The sequence below is a fragment of the Xiphophorus hellerii genome, chromosome 3, assembly GCF_003331165.1.
Source record: "Xiphophorus hellerii strain 12219 chromosome 3, Xiphophorus_hellerii-4.1, whole genome shotgun sequence".
NCBI classification, from domain to species: Eukaryota; Metazoa; Chordata; class Actinopteri; order Cyprinodontiformes; family Poeciliidae; genus Xiphophorus; species Xiphophorus hellerii.
This window is the reverse complement of record NC_045674.1, coordinates 21,267,086-21,289,676: the sequence shown is the minus strand read 5'-3', so window position 1 is coordinate 21,289,676 and position 22,591 is coordinate 21,267,086. Positions and strand designations below refer to the sequence as shown.

Sequence of the window (22,591 nt, the reverse complement as noted above, 5' to 3'; positions counted from 1 at the left end):
TTTGTTTAGCTTTTGAAAACTTTCTCTCAGAGCATCATAGTGATGCTCTGAGATTCAGGCATGTTTTTACCTGACATAATTTTAGAGTGATTACTATGTCATGCTATAGTTTTAATCTAACATTATATCATTCATTAAATGTTTGGCTGACAACATTATGAACCTTTAAAAAGCTGGGCTAAGCTAAACTGTAGATGAAAAATTGTTCTAAAAATCATTTAATTTTCATTAAAAATGCTAGCTAATTAAATGTTTTCATAAAAATATTTGCCTTTGCCTCACCATAGCTTTTAATTTAAACTGAGTCTCATGAAGAAACACCAGTTTCTCAGTTGGGTCCTACAGAGGCAGGAAAGTAATTTTACAGTTCCTCGTGAAGGAGTGTGACATTGCATACAAAATACATTCACTCATGTTTTAAGTTCTTACCAGGCGTCATCCCTCTGACCTTGTCAGCTTCTTTATCTGTATCCTAAACTCTGATGCCTTATTCATTGTCAGAGCTCACAGTGAAGATTTGCTCAGAAGATAGATTAACTCGTAGTCACTCAACAAGCAGTGAGACGTTCTTTGGGGACTTTAAACGGGAAGTGAATTTGTACGGCTCCGAAATCAAGTTTCACTTGACCTTCTGGCATATCTTATTTTGTGATAATAATGTGATAGGTCATGCTGATAATTTCAGCAAACAGCAGCCGTGTTCTGTTTAACAGATATTCTACTTCAAATCAAAATGTTTTCGAAAACACTTTCTTTTTGCACTAGAAAATTTTGTTTTCTGTGTTTCAGATTTAAAATGCAAAAAGAGCGCACCTGAAGTCAAATGTTACAGCTATGAAGTCAGAGCTTTCTGAACAGAAAAGAAAAAAGGAGGAAGCAGCTTGATTTTTTACTTCCACCAACACAGAATTGTATTTACACGTTTTTGGTTTTTTTTAAGATACTAACTGCTTATGTCAGAATATCTCCTCAAAAATCCTGAACTATTCCATTAAGCTAACCAAATCTTTGAGACCACAATAAAGAGATGCATTTTTATTTATTTTTTTGTGTGTGTGGTTTTGTTCACAAAAAGTTTGAGACACATCTCTATGTTAAGTTGAAGATGTAAAGATTTGCTTAAAGTCAGCAATCCTTCATCTCTGGCTTCTTGAACTTCTCATTAAAGTGTTTGTCAGAGTGAAGTCTGCAAAACTTGTTTAATTGCTTTTGGGGTCACTGGGGTGGTCTTGGTGAACAGGTAAACAGCTTAATGACTTGAAGCTCTTTAAAAATCAAATTAACTCAGCGGTGGTGGGAAAACTAATCTATTAACCTGCTGTGACACTTGAAGTCGTGTGCAGCTTCAAAATCTCAGGTACTTTTCAATCCTAACGACCTATAAGTTTAAGATGGAAGTCTGAAAAACAGATTTTGTCCTTTAGTAACCTTTTAGTTGAAAGACCAAAAGTGGTCTCAGAAGTAGTGTATCTGTTCTCTCTTACTGTCCAGTGTTACCCTGATTTATTCCCTCACTCTGTTATCACTCTCTGATCCTCCATCGTTCCTCGTCTCCTCCACTCAATGTCAGAAAAGGGGTCTTTGTTGCAGCCTGAAAAGCCCCTTTATGTGAGAGCGTATTCTGATGGGAAACTCTGCTTTCCCTGCCGAACAACGTCCTCAGATAGAAGAGTACAGTTTCAGGTCTAAAATTCAGAAAAGACCGGCACTCTTTCATCCATTTGAAGCCCCATTTATGCTTATAGAGGTGTAATGGTTCCACACTGTTCATTAGATTTATATTACACTGTTATTTTGCATAATGTTAGGACATATTTCCATTTGATTAGATATCTGTGCTCTGGCTGTAGAGGTCTGACTATATGAAGGATAGTCATATCTTAGTCAGTCAGATTAAGTTGTTGGAATACTTTAATGATTTTAAAAAATGGCTCCCTTGACAAATACTAACAACATAAAGAGGATAATGTATGATGTTGCAAGCTTTTACAAAATACCCTTTGTAAAAGCTTGTGGAGAGAAACCCAAAATGTTTGATCCCAGTCAGACAGTTTGAAGACAGTGTTACAAAATACTGAGGAAATATATGTAAACTTCAAACGTTTTTGCTACTGTAATTTGAGGCGTCCCTCAGGGATGCATTTTCAGACTAATTTAATTTTTAGTGTATGTGCTTTCTTCAGGTAAGATTCCATAAATACAGTATATTTATTATACTTTTATGTCAGAACAGTGTTCTTGTTCTGATAACCCCACACTGGTTAAAACTTATTTGAACCGCATTAAATAAGTGAAATAAATAAAAATAAAAAATACGGATCACATGTAACTTTTTAAACAAAAATGGTGGTAAAGTGAAGATGGTCAACAAGGGACCTTGTTGAACCTTGAATGCCACATCATTTACTCTTCAGACACAAGCCAGAAATGTATAAGTTATTTTACATTTAGTTTGACATATGACTTAGCTATTTAAAAAAAACAACTCAGAACCATTTCAACACTCAACTCTTCTCACTAATATTGACAGGAAGAGTAGTATCAGTTAATTAGTTGCCTGAAAGTTAATGCATTTTTCTTTGCTTGTAATCGGCCCGTTTATGTTATTTTGTCTGCAACCAATAAAAAATTCTGGAGCCGGATTTCTGACTGGAACCAGGAAGAGACTGACTGCATTGGCTCAACTCAAATGTGCAACAGCTCCTCTTAGGAATAACTTTTAAAATTATTTTTTACCGGTCTGTCATCGAAATGTATCTAAAGCTGCATGTCGAACACCGTGCTTTTGCTATAGCACCCCCATCCTTGTGTATCAATTTCCCACTGCCAAACGTGAATCTTGTAATAATGCATTTAGGGATTGTACACCTCTTTTTGCCAACTTTTTTTTTTTTGGCTTTAAATTTTCTCTGTAAACAAAGTTGATTTGGTAAATTCCTACATTTGGGTTTTGATTTGTGGATTGTTTTTCAGTGGACAACTGCTGCTACTGTAAGTGGCAATCAGCTTAGCGGCAGTGACTGTAATTGAGAATAAGTGCATGAACATGCTTATAAAGTGATGCCCCTGCTAATCCATGAAGTCCATCACAACATTACTACATTTGTTACCCGTATACAAAGCCAGAAAATGAATTCAACATGCATTGTTATGGTTTTGTGAAAAGAACAACCTGTTAATAGCCAGAGACAACCTGCAAGGTGAGATTTTCCTCATACATGCACACGTATGAGGAAACAAACATGTATTCATGCATTGAAATGATAATCACCGGCACATAACGATATTTCAGTTTCTTTATATTATTTCAGGTTACTTTTTTGCAACTAGTAGTATGGACTACACACCTTTATTGCCATATATAAGCACACTTAGATACCCTCCTCTACACACATCGACACATGCACACACTCATCTTTCTCTGGCTTTCAGCAAACACTGGAGAGATAACAACTCCTCTCGCTTGTTGTCTCTTTGTCAAACAAACTCACAGCTTGGTAGATCAGATCTCATTGAGATGGAAGCTTACTGTACACTGTAAATAAACTTCTCGGCCTGTCACCTCAATGTCTGCTATTGTCAAAGTGTGAGTACTCAGCTGTTTTTGACAAATAAAAGAATGTGTCCTACAATTGCGCTGTGCAGGGATGAGACAAAGACGATAGAGGCTACACTTAAAAAGAGTGAGTTGATGAAGATGGCGGGCTTCGCTCGGCTTTCAGGCAAGACGCCCGCTGTGAGGAGAGGAGAGCGAGCTGGAAATAAGTGGCAAGAAATGGTGTAAATCTGAGAAATTGCACTCTCTGTTTACAGCGAGATCTTCAACAGGAGAGCAATGCCTGTCACTGAAATGTTGCAACCCTGAGGTGGATCATGAAGTAAACATGTGAGATGCATTAATTAGAGGAAAGATGATGCATGTATGGTGCTTTGCAGACATTTTCACATCCATTGAAGTTTTCTATAATTTGTCTCATTATAACAACAGGTTTTTGGGACATTGCTGTGATAATAAGTAACAGACCAATGCAGATATTACAATTCCTTACAATGTATAATTGTAAGACGGAAAGAAAATAATACATGATTTTGACATTTTTTTGACAAATATAAATCTGAAAAGCTTGGCATGCAAATGTTGTTATTTTTTGTTGGATTACATTTAAAATGCTATCTGTACACACACCCCTGAATATAAGAGTCCTACTTTAAAGTACGACAGTGGCAGCCTTGAGCAACTGTCCCTGGCAGGAAGGTGGAAGGTGGATGGAGATGTTAGAGGCTGCGTAATAATTCAGCCTGTGGCAGGTTCACCTTCAAGCCAGACAAAAACCTCTGAACATACAGAGAGAGCTGTAATAGAATGGTTTAGATTAGTGCATTTGTGTTAGAATGGCCTAATCAAATTTGTGGCAATGCTTGGCAAATAGATAATTGACTAAATTTGCCCCTTATCATCTGTTGACAGAAATAACGCCTTGAAAATGTAACTTCTGCATAATTAATCTATATAATGTTACATATACTATAAATGTTTCCCTTAAATAAAATAACTTTTCAATAAAATTCTAATTTATTGAACATATCTGTATTGGGAATGATTTCTGTTTCTGCTATTCTTACATTACAAAGAATTTTTATAGACATCACAACCAGAAGATCCATCCATTAGCACCCTAAATAGTTACAATATTTTCTGTTTTCTAGGTTGCCTGTACCAGAGTCAGGAGTGTCGGCTGGTGATTCACTACGAGAAAGGCTTCTCTGTGCTAGCTGACCCAAAGGTAGGAGATGGGGAGGACGGCGAGGAGAGAGTAATTGACACATCGGTGAAGCCCCAAGTGCTCCTCTCCTACCCCTTTGAAAAACTAAAAATGTCCGCGGACGACGGCGTACGCATGCTCCTTCTGGACTTTGGAGGGAAGGAGGGAGAGATTGTAAGTTTCCAAGGGCTTTGATTTGACATTTAAGATGTATCAGAAAACACTTTAACTAAAATGCTTTTATCTCTTGTGTTCTACTAAAACCAAGTAGGCTAAATAAAATCAGCCTCTTCTGAGGGGAAAAAAATTAACTTCTAAGGGTATTTGGTAGTTTTAGTTGTTTGGTTAGATGCTTTAATAGGCACATGCTTTTTATTATATATATATATATAAATATATATATGCAGTTTCCCATTCACATTTAGCTCAGTAATAAATTATTTTTTCCTGTTATTTCTGCGGGTTTTAAAAACATGTATTTAAACAAAATTTTAGGGTAGTCACATTTTGATTACCGAAAGAGGACATTTGGCCCAGTACTGAAACACTTTGGTTATAAAGTCAATATTGGCCAATTTGAGTCTTTTTATTAACATATCGGTATCAGTCCGATAAGTACGCCTGGGCAGAAATGAACAACCCATGTTTATTTCCATCTTGTTCTTGACCTTTGTTTATGTGTTTTAAAGGAAGGGAAGACGATTGGGCTGGCTATGTGTTTTTTGTACAGTCATGTCACAGGGATAACGATGCAGCACAGGATTATGGGGTGTTTAACATTGTTATCTCTTTTACATGTGTTCAAAAGTGTAGGGAACTTAATATTTATGATGTCTGTAAATATTGGTTAATACTGCCATAATAGCAGCATTAATATCAGATATTGATATGGGCTCAAATTTTAACCTTTTTCAACAGTAGCTCATTTTTAAACTCAACCTGGAGAAAATTTACACACAAATCTCAAATTATATTCAATTCAATGATAGTAACAAAAAGCATCAGTCTCACAAAGACACTTTAAAAAACAACCTGTATAATTCCAGTCTTTGTAGTTTGCATATCCCTTTTAAGTAAATTTAATAGATTAACTATCCTTTTTCTTTTTTAGTAATTGTGTCCATGTGATCTCTTTGGCGCCTAAATGACACACAGAAACACACGTGCCAGCTATGTGCACGATGCACTCTGCCACCATTGTTGCGGCCGGCACAGTATGAAAGATATTCATAATGCTGTCTGTTCCATCTATGAATGGATGAGGACCAGCCACTTGGCAGCGGCTCGGGATGGGGAGGACGTCACATGAATAAAAGGCTGTCGTATTTCATGCATCGCCCCTGTCAGTTTAAATACGGCAATTGATCCTCTGAAAAACGGTGAAAATGTAGACATTTTCATCAAAGAAAGGCCCTGAATGCCCCAGACAGAACGTGAAAAGTGGACATGTCTGGAGAAAAGAGGACACTTGATCACCCTTTAGATTTAGAGGTTTATGTACTATTTCTTGGTAGACTTGCTTCAACTAGCATCTTCACAAGGTCTCTGTTCTGAGACTGATAACACAGAAGCCGTCCTTCTTGAAAAATTGTGTTTATGCTGCTAAATCGTAGCCAAAGATTAACCAGACATCCAGAGGCTCTTTTTTTATGTCTTAAGTTGAATTATCAAAATTTTCCCATGATATTATTCAAGGAAGCAACATGTTTGAGATTTTGTCCTAAAATCCATTTACAGGTGAGCCTTCAAATATTCCAAATTAAGACAATTAAGCAATTAGAAATAATTGTAGTGATCCTGACTGACGTAAAACAGGAAATATTTTATTGTATTTAAATGTCGGGTATTGAGCAAAATAGAAGAATATATAGTCTCTTTACATAGCACATGTAAATATCTGGCTCCAACTACGTGCATGGCATATTATCTTTATCTTTAAAATATCAGATTATACCACACACAGAGGGAATCATGTGGAGATTAATTATGAGTAAATGCAAACTAAGAAGTAACCGACGCTCCACCAAAGTTAATAAAAACCCAGTTACAGTGTCAGAAAAAACCTTACTGCTACACAACATTCCTATGTGTCTTTTCCATCACAGCATTTCAGATTGAAAAATAAATGTAAATTTATCAAACGAAAATTAAATATCAATTAACCAGAGCTGCGATAAAAGTAATGACTTCAGAGTGTGCGGTGGTGTTTTGCTGAGGCATTCACTGCCTCGCACCAAAAAAACAGAACGACTCATTCTGTCTCTAAGGGGGCTTCTGCCGAATAAGGCAAGAAACAATCTGCGGTGTAAAGTGTACATGACAAGAAGAAGCAAGGAAGTAAGTCCTGCTTAAAGTAAATTACAGCACTTCATTAGGAAATAACACCTGGAATGAAATAGATGTGACTAACTAGTCCTTACACAGCAGTATTTCAGGCGCAGGTTTTCCTGGAAAATAGCCTGTCACTGATTGTAAGATTTTTAATCTGTTTGCTGCTCTCAGCGGCTCTCTGAATAAAGTGCAGCTGCCCTATGGGAGCAAAGTAATCAGGTTTTATCAATGTAATGAGCTAAGTTTCTTTATTCACTGTGTTTACCACAAATTTAACATCTAATTGGTCATTTATCTCTTCTTTTTTATTTTTTTACTTTATCTACCAAGAGGCCTGCTGCTTTATTATTCTTAACTTGTCGCTGTGTAGTGGATAAAAACTCACTCTGAAAACTGCAATATGGACTCCCTGACCTCCTTAGATTGAAAAAATTGGAAACTGAAGTGATATATTAATGCTTCAGACTGTAACAACAGTCCTTATATACAGTACTCAGACAGAAACGCTCAGTTCTGACTGCTCTCCTTATGCTCAAGGCAAATAAGCAAAGACTTCTAAGCACTGATTCGAAACCCTCTCTTGGCTGCTTGAGCAGAACAGATTTTGTTGTCTGTATTATTTCTGAATCCAAGCACAGTTTCAGACAAGCTTCTATAAACAATCCCAAGGCACTTGTGGATGCAGCTGACGGCTCATTAGCTCAATGTTTGAAAGTCATCTGCGTGAGTTTTTTCACTGTTTACTACAGTTTCAACTTGGCAGGAATGTTTCAACTTGTGCATGTCTAATTTATCAGGCTACCCTGATCTATCCATTCAGGAAACGTTTTCTGACTGACAAAGATTTCTTGCTCAGCCATGATTTTGTTGTAATTAAACAATATTGACACAATATGAGGTAGCCTCTGATCATTTCATAAACCGATCTCATAAACTATGGTTAAGGCTAAATGTGTAATTTAGACATCTTGAAGTTGAACCAATGGATTTTAGTAGATCTGAAACGAGTCATCTTGAGTATTTGATTTTTACATGGTGCCCATCTGAAGTGTGGTATACAGTATTTTATATACCAAAAGAATAAATAAACCTATTAAATGTATGTTTTTATGAAATAAAATGTTCATGGGACATGTTCAGTGACTCTTGGCTTCTCAGGCAAAATTTAGACTTGACATTTAGCATACAGTAAATCTTTCTCCATGTCTTGGAACGTTTCTTTTTTTGTTGTCTTTTTTTCCTCTTCTTGATTATTTAATAATTTTTTTTTTCTGCTTCCAGCAACTGGATCTTCACTCGTGTCCAAAACCGATTGTCTTCATCCTCCACTCTTTCCTGTCTGCTAAGATCTCCCGTCTGGGTCTGGTGGCCTGATTCGGGAGTTTCAAACTCCTGTGAAAACAAACCCATCTTGTTTCTACATCTGGACACAGCTCTCGTGCGGCACGCCACCTCAAACTCCTTTATTTGGAAACCCAAGCTGAATGAATGTAGCTTTTACCTGTAATTTGAGCTTTTTTGGGTTTCTGTGTCTTAGCAGGTGCCTGAAACTGGTTATTCTTCAGAAATATTTTGGGGCGGGGTGAATGATACCCCTGTCAGGGCTCCAGGAACTTGAATGTTGGCTGAAGAACCAGAGAGGAGAATGTGAACTGGACTTGAATCTGATGGATGATATATTTTGATGTACCAACAAACTGACAAGAGAAAGTTGGGCATTACTGTCACGTCCAGGATGGGAAGGACTGGCCACATGTAGCAGGATGGAGATGAATTCACTTTTAATTCAATCAAAATGTAACGGCAACCTGCCTTCCATTTACCAATTATATAATTTATTTACCATCAACTCTGAAAGGACATTCCTAATTTCACTTGTCATCCGTCTTCCTCATACACGACACAGCGTGGAGAAACTTTGCACATTAGTCTTTATTAGAGTGCCCCCGGGATGCCTCGTTATCCATGTCTGCATTCATCATCCAGACTGGGGGGCCACATTTTCCCACAAAATGACGGCTCACTCCGATTTAAACTGTCACTGCATTCTTTTAACGGCATGCTCATGATGACCGTCCCGTGTTTTTAAGGTGTTTCAGCGTGACAGTTCCACGTGAAGGTTGAAGACCTGATGGACCTGAAGAGGATTGATTTTTTTTTTGTTTGTTTTTCCCCTGCGTCGCATAAAACACTAGGGAGAGTTTTGGAATAGTTTTGCCAAATAATATAAGGCAAATGTTATATTTTGTAGGCAAATGACCATTATCAACTTCTCACAGCCTTAGGTAAATAATTGATTCAGAGTCATGGTAATCTATATCTATAATAGAAATAATTTATTTTTTAAAATCACTTTTCTTATACCAGATCCTGAGGTTAGATGCGTAGCATGTTAGAGGAATAATAGCACATTACATATTACGTTGTGTATCAGAACTGCAGTAAAAGCTAAATTATGTTTTAACAGAATTTTCACTTATTGGCATCCCAGCTATGAGTACTTTTTCATGCTCCGCCTTTGCCGAGAAAAGACAAATTTGTCTTTTTACCCAAGCTGGCAAAAATTGGACTTCGCTGTCCAGAATATTTCATACTTCACAAGAACTTAAATTCAGGACTCCTGGTCCATTACCAGATCCCTGGTTAAAATCTGGTCATATAAAACACTGATTATTTCTCAAAATGCTGAAATATTTTGTTTTTTCCGGTCTGATCCAACATGATGATGTTGTTTAGTGCTTCTGATGTTATCTCAGAGGGGACCGTTCATCTTTCTGGACCGTCTTTCCCAGGACTAACGACAGTTACGCTGTCGCAGTTTCACATTCATCAAGATTTTAATTGCTATTTGTTATTTGACTGATCGGCAGTATTTGTAACAGAGATAAAACTCATTAAAAACAGTGCAGCAAGCATCATATCCAGTATCATTAATACAGGAAGGAGGCATCACAGTGTTGGACCCCGTGTTAGTCCCACAGCAGCTGTGCAGGTCATTATTCTTTCCACATCTGTGGACTGATGCGTCAGTCTGATACAGCCACCTGCCAGGTTTCCTCTCCATCTTGCAGAAACTGGAGAGAAAAAAATGGTTGACTTTTAAATAAATTAACCAGACATCACAGCTTGAGAATAAATGGCAATAAAGCTTCTTTGATGGTTATATCCTTTGTCCATCCTTCTGCAAAGACATACTGCACACACGTACACTGTACAAAGTGATATATGCATTACAATCCTACCACACTGTTGAGAAAGCTATATGTTTTGTTGTTGTAAAGATTTGTAACACTGATGAGTCCAGCACTTGCCGATCATGTAAAGTGGAGACAAGCTCTCTGAGGAAAAAAAGCTGCTTTCATATGTAGATCTCTGATGCCTTTGGCAGCTACTGTACTGTCACTCAGAATGATGATACTCACTTTTTAATTCAGACGTTGCACATAAATCCTGTGATAAACAACAGTTGATTAGTTGTTTTTATTGTCTTCAGCTCTGATTGATTATTTTTCATCAGCAGCAAACACAGATCACCTCCTCTGTCATAAAGATGTAAATTAAATCTGTTTGCTAATGACACCGACTTTTGCGTTTTATTTTTGATTCTATGGTTCCTTGCAAAAGCATTAATTTCCTTTAAGCTTTTTCACGGTTTGTCTCAACGTAAAAACGGGGTGTGGTTGTGCCTGCTTTGCTCATTTTTCATGAATGGTCAAGTTTGATTAGATTGGATGGAGAGCTTTTATAAACATCAGTTTGCAAGTTTTGCCACAGATTTTCATTTAGATTTGGTGTCTGAACTTTGTATGGCCAGAACGTAGCTCGTTTTGAGCTGTTGTCCACCTGGAAGGTAAACATCTATGCTGGACTCAAGTCCTTTGTGGCCTGTAGCAGGTTTTGTTTCAGGAGTGCTCTCTATCTTTTTTAAGAGTAGCATTGCCTCTATATGCTTTTATTGAAGAAGTGAAAGGTAGTCATCCCAAAAATTACTCAAGAGTACAAAAACATAGACCCTATGGGGTCAGCTGAATCGCTATGTAGAGACTCGTAACCACCAGAAACTCAATGACCAGAGGGCCGCCTTTCCAGAAGTCTCACTTTAACAAGCTATGCATGTGTCAGTGTTTGCATGTTTTTTTTCTAAATGAGTGAAATAACTGCAGGTTACTTCACTGAAGTAACTACTTTACTCAATACTGAATACTACTTAGTGGAGTATCCATAAATTGTACTCAAGTAAGGATAGCTATTTTCAAAATACTACTCAAGTAGAAGCAATGGGTTTCTTGCCATTTAATTTCTACAGTGAAATTAAATTTTGTGGTTGTAAAGTCACAAAATGTGAAAAAGTTAATATGGTTAAAAAAAAAAAAAGACATCATTTTAGCAAGGCACTGTTGTGGAAAAATAAAAGGGTACAAATGATGTCAATTCCTTACAGAAAACTGATCACGGTTTCTTTTGTGAGGCACAAACAAGCAGTATTTCACTTTGGGAGCAGTAGAAATCAAGGAGATGTGCTAATTCACAAGCTCTTGGTGACAGTTCAGCTGGAATCGGAGGAGTCTATATGTGGGTTCAAGTTGTAGGCAGCATTTAACACAGCCATAACTCGTGACATTGTTAGCTCGCCTCCAAGGTAATGAGTTGGCATCCTTACCCACAATCTCACAGACAGATGGATGGCTGCATTAATGCTAATGAGGTTGAGAGGTTTTAGACCTCAACACTGTAGTAATTCTTAAAACTGTTTATAGCTTGACATTCCTCACCGTCATATTGCCCTCCTACGCATATTTCTTCTCATTTCTCCTTTTTTTTATTTTGTCGGCAGGCCGTTATTGAGTCGAGTCAGACAGTAAATATCAGCAGGTAGTCACTGTTGCGTCATGTGATAGAGACTAAAAATATTTTCCAGGAGAATTTTCCCACATAGTCATGTCATTTACACACCTGAGGATGCATAAAAGTTGCATAAAAGTTTTGTCAGCAACCTGATTTAGAGAAATGACCAAGACTATCAGCATTTCAGAGAACCTGTAATTATTGTCAAAAACTTATGTAGATGTGGATGCAGCGCAGCTACTTCTCCCGTACAAACAATTCTACTGAAGATGTTTTGTATGAATCCACACTGGATGACCAGCTGCTCTCTTGGCCTCATCTGTTTTTGCATTTCTCTGCCGTTGCAGATACTCAGAAACTCTATGCTGTGTGCTTACGTTTTATAACAACTATAGTTTCACCTGTGCTGTTCAGGCAAAAAAAAGTGAGCAATCTGAATATAATAAGGCACAGACAATATGTTTTGGTCTTGGACTAAACTATTGCAATATGATTACAGATTGTTTTTCAAAGAAATCTATTTTATCTCTTCTCATTTACCTGAATCTGATATTATGCATTTTATGAGCAGAGAGGGAAAGGTTCACCTTGGGTAACATTCATGCAACAACTGCAACTATTTCTAAAAATATCAATAAAACAAAAATTGTTTGTTTCAATGCGGTAGGTTTCTCTCGATTTAACGCTAGCTGCAATGAAAAGCTGAAAAACTTACTTTTACCTTTAAGATATCCCCTGATTCTACAAAATGTGGAATCAGGTCATAAAGAGTAGCTATATGTGTTGATACAATGAAGGCCATAAATGAAAAGTTCACAATAAGAAACAGCAAAAAGGGCAAACTAGAAAAAATAGCATTAGTGAAAATTTCAGAAACAATTTCAGAAATAGTTTAATAAACTACAGAGGACTTGCAGAAATGTAAGAAAAAGGAAGAAGCAGCAGATAAAGCAGAAGTCTGCAAAATAAAAAAAGCAAAACTGTAAGAGGAGTGAAAACTTTCAGTCAATGAAATAATTCAGTATTCAAAATCTGTGCAGAACATTGTTTATGAACTTAAACTGTAAGGTCACCACGGTTTCTAAGTTAAATGAGCTAAAAGAGCCAAAGCTAGCTGATGTACTAATGATAGCCTCAATGTTAGGACTAGCATCTTGACCTACAGTAACTCTATGCAGTGTGAAAAAACCCCATGTAAAAAAAATTGCTAAAGCTAAAAGAATATTAGCAACACTTGGGCTTAACCTACAGTCACATTCCCCATCCAGTGTGAAACAGACCCAGAAATGTAATAAGAAATATTACCAAAGTAAAACAGTTTACAATCTTCTTACAAAACAAACGTTTCCACGTACATGTTGAAGATTATAAACAGTAAGAAAAATTATTTTTAGCTCATCAAGGGCAGAGCAGCTTATTTGTTGAAAGACGTTAGTTACAAAGCTAATGTTAGATAAAATGCAGAAGGCTTTGAAGGGTTCGACTGGGAACCCGCAGTTAGTTGGCCAGTGTTTTTTTCTTCTTTTTTTCCCCCAAAGACCGAGCATAATGTGAGCAGAAACTTGAAGAGAAATTTTGTGAAATTTCTAAAAATATATATATGAAACACCTGGAATAAACAGTAGTTGAAGGATATGACTACATTTTAAAATTTAAGTGTCATTTCTTGCTGAAAATACATGGAAGTAGTTAACTGTGAAAGACCGCAAAGCTTTTAGCAATTTTTTTCAGAAATTATGGGATGTTCTATTCATTTCAATGGAGTCCAAAATGGTCACAAAAAGTTGCATATTTCCTAAACCGTCAAAGATGTCAATATCTAGAGAGATAGCCATAATGTCCTGAATGAGCAGATATGGTAAAAAATAAATAGTTGAAATAGCAGAAAGTATGCTGAAGCAATTAGGTGAAAAAAGGAGGAACTCAAGAGAGTGAATGCCTGCAGCGTTCACACTAACAAACACAACTGCATCATGGAACGTTTAAATGATGATAAAATAAAATTGCATTCCTCACATACAAGGACAAGAATGTAATGTATAACTGGTTTAAATTTAAAAAAAGCAAGTAACCTAAAATATTTCCCCCATTTCCTGAATGGTGATATCTTTGCTCATAACTCATGGAGTAGCTATCAGTCAACTTGTGGTAAGATTTCAAATTCTAACCACAGTTAAAATGTGCATGTTTGTGCATGAACCTTTATTTATTCCCACTGCTTTCAAAAGTTCGTACATGAAAGAGAAAATAAAGATATGAAACATTTCATAAACTAAGCTGCTTTAAGCTCCTTCCCTAGTGTCATTTTTAGATGCATGTTTGAATTAAAAGTGATGTATTTTTGTTGTAACCGCCAACATCCAGGGAATGCAGTACGGCCACCTCAGAAATTGGATGAAATTGGATGGATGTTTTCTGGAGGAGAATTTGCACATGAGGAAACCAGATGATGAACAGTGTTAACTGTTTCCATTCACACGCAGCTGGGAAAAAAATCAGATTTTAGTACAGAGCTGCACCTTTATTTTTAATATGTTGCACCGACTGTTCTTTCAAGCTAAATTTGCATTTAAATGCTTACAACATTTTTCAAAACATAAATGCACACTAGAATATATAGATTTTTATTAAAATGATACTCTTCTTGATCCCAATGAAATGTTTGTGGTTGTAATGTGACAATATAATAAATAAACTCAAAGGCTATGCATACTTTAGCACTTTAAATGTATAAAATATATTGAATCTGTAAGCAAAGGGAGATATATGGCTTCAGAGGTTGTGGTGTTCACTGTCGTAGTGGACCAGTTATGTTTAACTTCACTTTGGTCATGAGTAATTAACACTCTGTGGGGTGAAAAACCCAGATAAATTGCATATTTCTAAAATCTTGGAAGAAAATGCGAGTGAATTGTCTGATGATGCATTAGCATTCAAGCAGTAAATAGATGGAGTTGAAAACCTTGGCTCAGCTGTCGGCTGCACCACAGGTTTTAAAAGTTTGATTGATTTCCCCAAACTTGATGGATTTCCAAGAGGACAGAGAAGTGTATAATTATTTCCCATCATTTCAGAATATGTTCATTCTTCTTGTAAGTAGAAGTGAAGTGGTTTTCCATATTTCACAGTTTAGACTCTCACTCGACAACAAATGATTGTCTGAGACAAATACAGGCTTTGCCATGTCCCTGAGCAAACAGGATTCAGTCTCTGCTCTGTTTGACTATCTGCTTTATATGTTGATTTGCAACTATTATGAACCTTGATCTTTTCCCCATATTCTCATATTTTAAAAATAAACTTGTATTTGTTGTAGTTACACCAGTGCTGTTCAGGCAAAAACAAAACTTAAGCGAATGACTGTATGTCATTGTAAATTGTATTTGGTAGATCAACACAATGTTTTCATGAACTGAGAGGAAAAACATCTTTTAATAAAATTTTCAGAAAAGTTTGCTGTGCACCTATCACACTCCACCAGTTTTGCACTTCTAGACAATGAAGTTTGTGCTCTTTCTTTTTTGCAAATAAATAACTCAAACAAGAACCATTACATTTTTTGGAAGGTCTTATTGACTCTAATAGCCATCATTTGAGAGTGGTTAGACAGGAAAGTAGGTAACAAAAGAGGGGAAAGACATGCAGCAAAGGTCATCAGGACTTGAACCTGTGACGTCTGCGTCAAGGACTACAGCCTCCATGCGTGGGTTGTGTGCCACCACAGCACCCTAATATTAAGTTTTCTTAACACAAATTCTCCATTGAATTTAAGCTTATGTCAATCTAACCCCTGAATGTGCTTTCTTAAGATCTATTTTTATCTAACCTAGACTATAGCAGATTGTCTTCCTGAGTATTACACTATACTCATCCTTACATGAACACTTACCAATTTTCTTGTCCCTGCTGAAGCTAAGTAGGATGCTGCCACCATCGCATATCTTTAAACTGATGGTGTTCAAGGTGTCCAAAACCTTCTTACATGTGGAAAAAAATTTCCATTTCACCTGGCCAGAGCTTTGTTCCCTACATGGTTTGGAGCAATCTTTAAATGGGACTTCTGTTTTCTTCTTGCCTCTCTTGCAGGTTTGTGGAATGCATAGCTAATAGTTGTTCTCTCAGTTGTTCTTGCAGATTCTCCCACCACTCTGAGGAATCTCTGCAGCTCCCCCAGAGTTACCGTGGCCCTTTTGGCTGCTTCTCTGATGAACGCTCTCCTTGCCTATTCATTGTTCTTCTTAATGCAGTTTGCTAAATCTTCACAGAACAGTTTAGACTGATACTGAGATTAAATTTCCCTCCACTGCACTCGATCTACCTTTGAAGTGACCTTTTATGATTTTATGTGTCAAGAAGTAAAAGTAATTGAAAACAAATGCATGCCACAATTTTCAGAATCGTATTTTTAAAATAAAATTGAAATACCATGTATCCCTTCCACTTCACTGCTGCATTGTGTTGGTCTATCCAATGAAATCTCAATGAAATAAATTATAGTTTGCAGTTGTCATTTGACAAAATGAGAAAATGTTCTCTCTCTTCTAGCTGCACTTCCTCATTTATATCAAAATTCTATCCTACAAAACATACGTTAATCATATGTTAGTTCATGGCATGGTGAAGTCTTGAAAGTTCTGCTTTCCTTTCCTGTTTTCAGCAGAAGTTTCCTGTCTTTAAACAGCCCCTCCTCACATGTGCTCTGATTGATATCTGACCTCAGACTTCAGACACTCTGACTGAGGTTTCAAGCACGTTTTTTAAGTGACTGTGTGTGAACAATAAATGAATGAGACAAAGACGCACATTGTGGGCAGTAAAAGAGACAAGAACTGGGTCATTTCACACGGCCCCTGTTGTTACCGGCTCCCAAACACTACAATGAGTAATCTTCCCAGCAGCGCTTACACACAGGAAGACACATAGTAGCACAAAAGTAGCGGACAGACAGAGACGTGCTTGTCAGGTAATGTCACCACGTTCCTCCCTCTCATGGAGGGCTGTACGTCAAGCTTCACTGCTCTGGAAAACAAACGCCCACACATGTACACATGAAACTATCTACTTCCTCTGACTGTACGTGACCTATCATTTGACTGCCTTAGGCTATAAGAGAAAGACACTACTATACTTCTGCCCCCTCTCTTTCTCTCATACACATAAAAACACTTAGTTTCCATCTCTTAGAAACTAATTATAAAAGAGATGTGGGCTGATTAAGGGATTGATGTGTTTTAGACAAAGGAATGCTTTAGGAATCTGCTTCCAAGTCCCCAACCCTCCCCCCACCCCAGTCCTCTTAATGTGCTCCACTGCACACACACACAAATACCTCTACAATGTGAACCCACAGAGGCAGGGAAAAGTGTGTGATCCCACTTGTTATAAAGCAGACATCTGTGTTGTTTCAGCAGCCAGGGAACATTTGATTTGCTCAGCCAAGTGTAAGTTGAAGTGAGAGCGATAGGAATGTTTGCAGGGTTTGCATAAAACCAGGAGAAATGCTACACATTCATGAACATGAATGGAACTGAAAGTTGCATGTTCTATTAAGACGCAGAGAGAGAATCTGGTCTAAGTCAAAGACTGCAAAACTCTGCAGCAGAGAGAAGACAACATGCAACTAAGGAACAAACACTAACCATTAAAGATGGTTATTTACTGATGTTGAGATGTACAATCAGTGCAGTGAAGTACTCTTGATTTCTGTAAACATTTTTGCAGACTTTCTCATAATCTTATAAAGTTGATTGGTTGTTTCCTGTCCAGGCTGGGTGAGATGATAGCGCATTACATAGTCTAGTTTGTACTTAGAAATCAATAAAAGTGTATCATTAGCGGCCAAGAAAGTGGCATGTTGTTATATATGTGTTTGTATATGGAAATATACAGCAAACAAAGACTTGTTTTGGAGCAAGGAGCTGACAGGTTTTCAGCTAATGGCTCTTTCCCATGTTTGTTGCTAAAGCACAATTTCATGTATCCAGCCTTGTTATCTTTGTGATTTTTCATAGGTTCAAGCTAAAACCTGTTGAAACTGTTTGAAACTGTTTTCTTCACAGGTTGGTAATGAAAAAGGCATTGTGAAATTTTCTGTTATTTGGACACAAAACATTGTTTCATTCCATAAATTTAGGGGAGTTTTTAGCACTGAATAATTCATAGACTGAGGGGTTTAATAAAGAGGAAGCATTCAGCTGTAAATGGTCAGGTACTCAAGAGCATTGTTCAATATTGCTGTAATAAAGACATACAAGAAAGTCTGTACTAAAAAAGAAAAGGAGAGGGATGAAAATGGCAAATGATGAACCCCAACAGTGTTAAAATCTCAACATGGTGTCAGTCATTGTAATGAAGGTATTCATTACTTAGCTGGAAACACTTAAAATGTGTGTTGAATGATAAAAATAAAAAAACAGGTACAAACAGATTGAAGTATTTTATTGATCGGATTTTATTGATCGTGTGTTTTTATGCAGTGGCATCTCAGCTGGAACTGGTGGTGTCCTGTTAAAATAAAACAAACAAATGGATTGTGACCGTTTGAAATGCACTGAAATGTTTGAAGATGTGGTTTACCTCTGTCTCTTCCTCTGCAGGGTGTTCAGGCTAAAAGGTTCCCTGGGGGCCTGAGCACCTTTTAAAGGTTCTGGAAGAGACCAATGCAGATGGAAGAGTAGGAGCAATAGAACTATACACTTTAGAAGTTTAATGTCGGATTTATATTTATAGAAATGTGCTTGTAGAGGTGCTTAAAATGAATACAATTTGCTAACATATATTATTATGAAGATTTGGTTATTTTTGTCAAAGTTTGCTTGTGTGTATGTACTTTGTTTTACCCTGCTTCTTGGTGGGTTTGTTAATTGGAGCAGCCAGGGACTATAAAAGGCTGCATGTTGGTCGCATTGCATGGTGGTTGCTGCTGAGACCCTAAGCCATTGTAAGCAGGGTTGTCTGTGTGTTAAATGTTGGTGAATAAACACCCAGTGGGTCTGCACCGTTTCTCTGCCTCAGGACTCCTGCTTAATCCAGCCGCTAAGGGCCATTCTAACAGTCATGAAAGTCAAAATGAAGCTCAGACTGAATCATGCAGCTACAGTTCGTTGAGCTGTGAGTTGATTTCTCATGGAAAGGACTGGCTCCATAAGCGTTTTCTATGTTGACAGGCAATATTAGGCAGCTGTACAACATCACCTGGAAATTTTCAGCATGTAAGGTTTTGTCATAGTAATTAAGAAAAACGAAAGAAGAAAACATTCTTTTTTACTTGCATGTTTGGAATTCAAGCTCTGAGTTGCGAAAATGATCCGGAAGGCTCCCTAAGGTAGAAATGAAGTGTCAAATGTTTGCCTCAAAATCCAATATGGCTTCCACATATTTACAGTGTAGACATGACCTCAGGAATAAAAAGTGCATTTATATTTGCATCTGTATATGTTCTTAGTTTTTTAGTCAGTCAACATCCAATAGTGCTGGGTGTATCTCTGTTGTATTGAACATGTTTCCACACTGAATAAACAACATACAGCTCATAATGGTTGACGTCTGCCCTGAGCAAAACTTTCGGCCGTTCCCAATGGTTCTCCTAGTTCCACCTGGATCTCAGCTAAGTTAGCTATGATGATATTTCCAAATCCAAGCTCTGACTTCACAGGTAAATGCAGCATGAAGCCACCAGCAGCTTGTTCCCAGTTCAGTGTTGTCAACTTTCCTTGGCGTTCACTTCTGAGTATTCCTGAAAGCAGCTGAAGTGCCAATACAGATACTAAAATCTAGTACGAAGAGGTCAACAAAGAGGCACACATGCCAGACAATAATATAGCTGTAGCTAGATATAAGCCATTCCTAGAGGAAAAGAGGCTGTAACTTTTAGGAAATTTTTGAAATTGAATTGCTGTTTTTTGTTTTTGTTTTGCATCATTAGTTTCAACGATGTTCAGCTGCGTAGCGAAAGCTGTCTGTTACTTGTCAGTCTATCCAGTTATTTCTGTGTAAAAAAAAAAAAAAAAAGAGTTTGCCGTTGTGCAGACTGGATGGTGCAATCCAGACTGTAATTTCCTCTAAAGGCTTCCCCACTTTCATCGAGTCTCATGAAACATTTGGTGATATTTGTTTTCGCATCACTGCCTTTCCCACCAAAATGAGTGCCGCCACACACTGACGCTCTCGCTCAAATTAGCCGCCTACCAATGCCGAGACAAAACGAAGCACACACATACTGGGGTGACACACACTTTGGTTATAGCAGCTTTGTAGTCTGTTTTGCACTAATTACTGTTGGAGAAAATGCACAGTTGCTGGGTTCTGTGAGTTTTTCTTTCTCATGGGAGTTCTTCCTTTCATTTTCCTGCTTGTTACAGCTCCAGCTCAGGTATACAGAACTCATCATTGCTCTGAGAGAGATTTCTATACATGTGGCTAAACATCAAGCTTGCCTGAAGACTGCAGCATGTCCTATTAATTAATGTATAGGAAGTGACAGTGTCTAAGTTACTGCCACACCGAGTCCATTACAAACAGCTTTTTACAGCCTAAATGAGCTCAGTTTATAGTGAGCACACACACTTCCTCCTTCTATCCTGTTGGCGTCAGCAGACGGATTTTATGTCATCCATCAGCCATGGATGAATTGTTACTGTCTGCTGAGACTTATGGTTGAGGGGGATGTGTTTGTAGCAACAAAAAATGCTGCGTCTGTACACACGGTGTAGGAGGTCCTCGAGGACATCTCCAAAAGCACGCAGCATACTCTACTCGAACTGCAAGTGAGTTTTGAAGAGTCCTCCACACATTCTCCAGGGGTCCCGCTGTTCGCTGTGTGATCCAGGTTCCTTTGACTACTTGGACCGATAAGCCACAGCGGAGGGACAAGGAAGCTGCTTTGAGAGTACCTCAGTGTATGTGCAGGTAATTGTTCAAATAAAGTCCTCCAGTTGCAAATTCTTCAAACTGAAACTATCTGACAGGTAATTTACTATACAGATTTTTTTTTTTTTTAGTAATTTGGTTTCTCAAGCTTTGAGATTTTGTTTGTCCCAGCTGTAGCCTACAGGCCAACACATGTCTCCTACAAAAGCATTCTTACATATTATTAATTTTTTCTTTACTGAATCAAAGCCACAAACTTCAGGTTGCTTTACTGGGATTTTATATGACAGTTCAGACACTTTTTCTCCAAAGCCCATATGCCCATTTTGGTCCTCAATATGCAATTGTCCACAGCGCTGATGGTAATGTATAAGCTGTAGTCTTGCATTTCCCATAGAAAAAGGCATACACTTTGCTACTGATAACACAGAGAGAAGATGAATCTTTGTAGAGTTGCATTTTGAAGAATGGCCTTCAGTGAGACAAACGTTACTCCAGCTAAAACAGCTTGAGGTTTTCTAAGGAAGCAGCTCATAAATGAGGTGACCCCTCTCAACTTTTCTTTCATCTTCAAGCCCTCGGAACAAGAATTAATAGCATGTATTTTACATGCGACAACAACAGACAGCCAACTCATTTCATGTTCTCTGTATTCATTTAATGTGCCCTGCAGAACCCATCTGTGAATGATTCAGGCTTCTAACAGTCAAGTTGTTTCTCCACAAGAAAAACCAACCTTGAACTCATATAATTCTATTCCTCCTCTGGAACCGATAAAGAATAACTTTTTAAAATAATTTAGTCTAGTTGCTGCCAGACTAAAATCGTGCTAACACTATTGAAAAAAAGCTACCATTCAGTGTCTCCTCCTTCATAAAGAACTTTCCTACAATGTAGCTTCTACTTTATAGAGCTAGTCTAACATATGGAAATTACTGTGTGAAACTGCTTTGCTGGTCTATTTGAATATCTTGAATACAGGGAGATAGTACAATTTGTTTTTACACATGCAGAGTTTGATTCAAGGTCTTTTCTGCAATACAAACACCAAATTTATCTATTGTGTTTACTTGCCTTTCACTATCTTTACAGAATCTTGCAATGACACAGCTTTGACGTCGATAGATAGATATCAACTGATCAGGAAAATAGATATTTAGCGAAGAGACACTTAACAGCATTTAAGATTAGAGCTGACTGTTACACTATGGGATTTTGGCCTTCAGGATCAACTCACTAAATTAGACTGAGCTCAGTGTTCATGCGTGACGACACAGTAACTTTAGTTCAGACAAACCCTTGCTCTTTCAGCTAACTTTTGACTAACGTTTAGTAATGTCTGAACTTCTTGATACCTACTCTGTAAAATAAAAAAAGGTTATTGCAAAGTAACAACATAGTGATATTTTTAGTGCTTGTAGTTAAGATTTAACGGGTTATGTAATATAACTTTGTTTCTAGATACTATTATAAACTTTTAAACCTGAGTCCACACGAGACCGTCACCACTGATGTCTCTTCAGTGTCTACAGTCAATAATCAACGTATTCACGTCCCTTAAGCTTTTCCACTTTTGTCATGTTAGAATCATAAACTTCTGTATTTCTTTGGAAGTGTAACTGTATTTTGTATTATCAAAATAGAAAATGACAAAGTTAAAATATCACAAAAAAGCCACTTTGTTCTTTGTGAAAATAAACATTTATAGTATAGGTTTGAAAATTGCTGTATTGATGTAATATTTTTTCCTTGCAGATATGGTGTAAACCCAGCAATATTTTTTA

The 22,591-nt window shown here is 37.4% G+C and overlaps 1 protein-coding gene across 1 annotated transcript in view; it reads left to right on the top strand.

Annotated features, from left to right (window-relative positions):
* Positions 1-10,671, top strand: part of sntb1 (syntrophin, basic 1) — a 41,111-nt gene extending 30,440 nt beyond the window's left edge. Inside the window, exons 7-8 of the mRNA XM_032559002.1 lie at positions 4,708-4,937; positions 8,376-10,671. Coding sequence (XP_032414893.1) covers positions 4,708-4,937; positions 8,376-8,468 — 323 coding nt within the window. The 3' untranslated portion in view covers positions 8,469-10,671. The remainder of the gene's footprint in view (positions 1-4,707; positions 4,938-8,375) is intronic.
* The last annotated feature ends 11,920 nt before the right edge of the window (positions 10,672-22,591 follow it).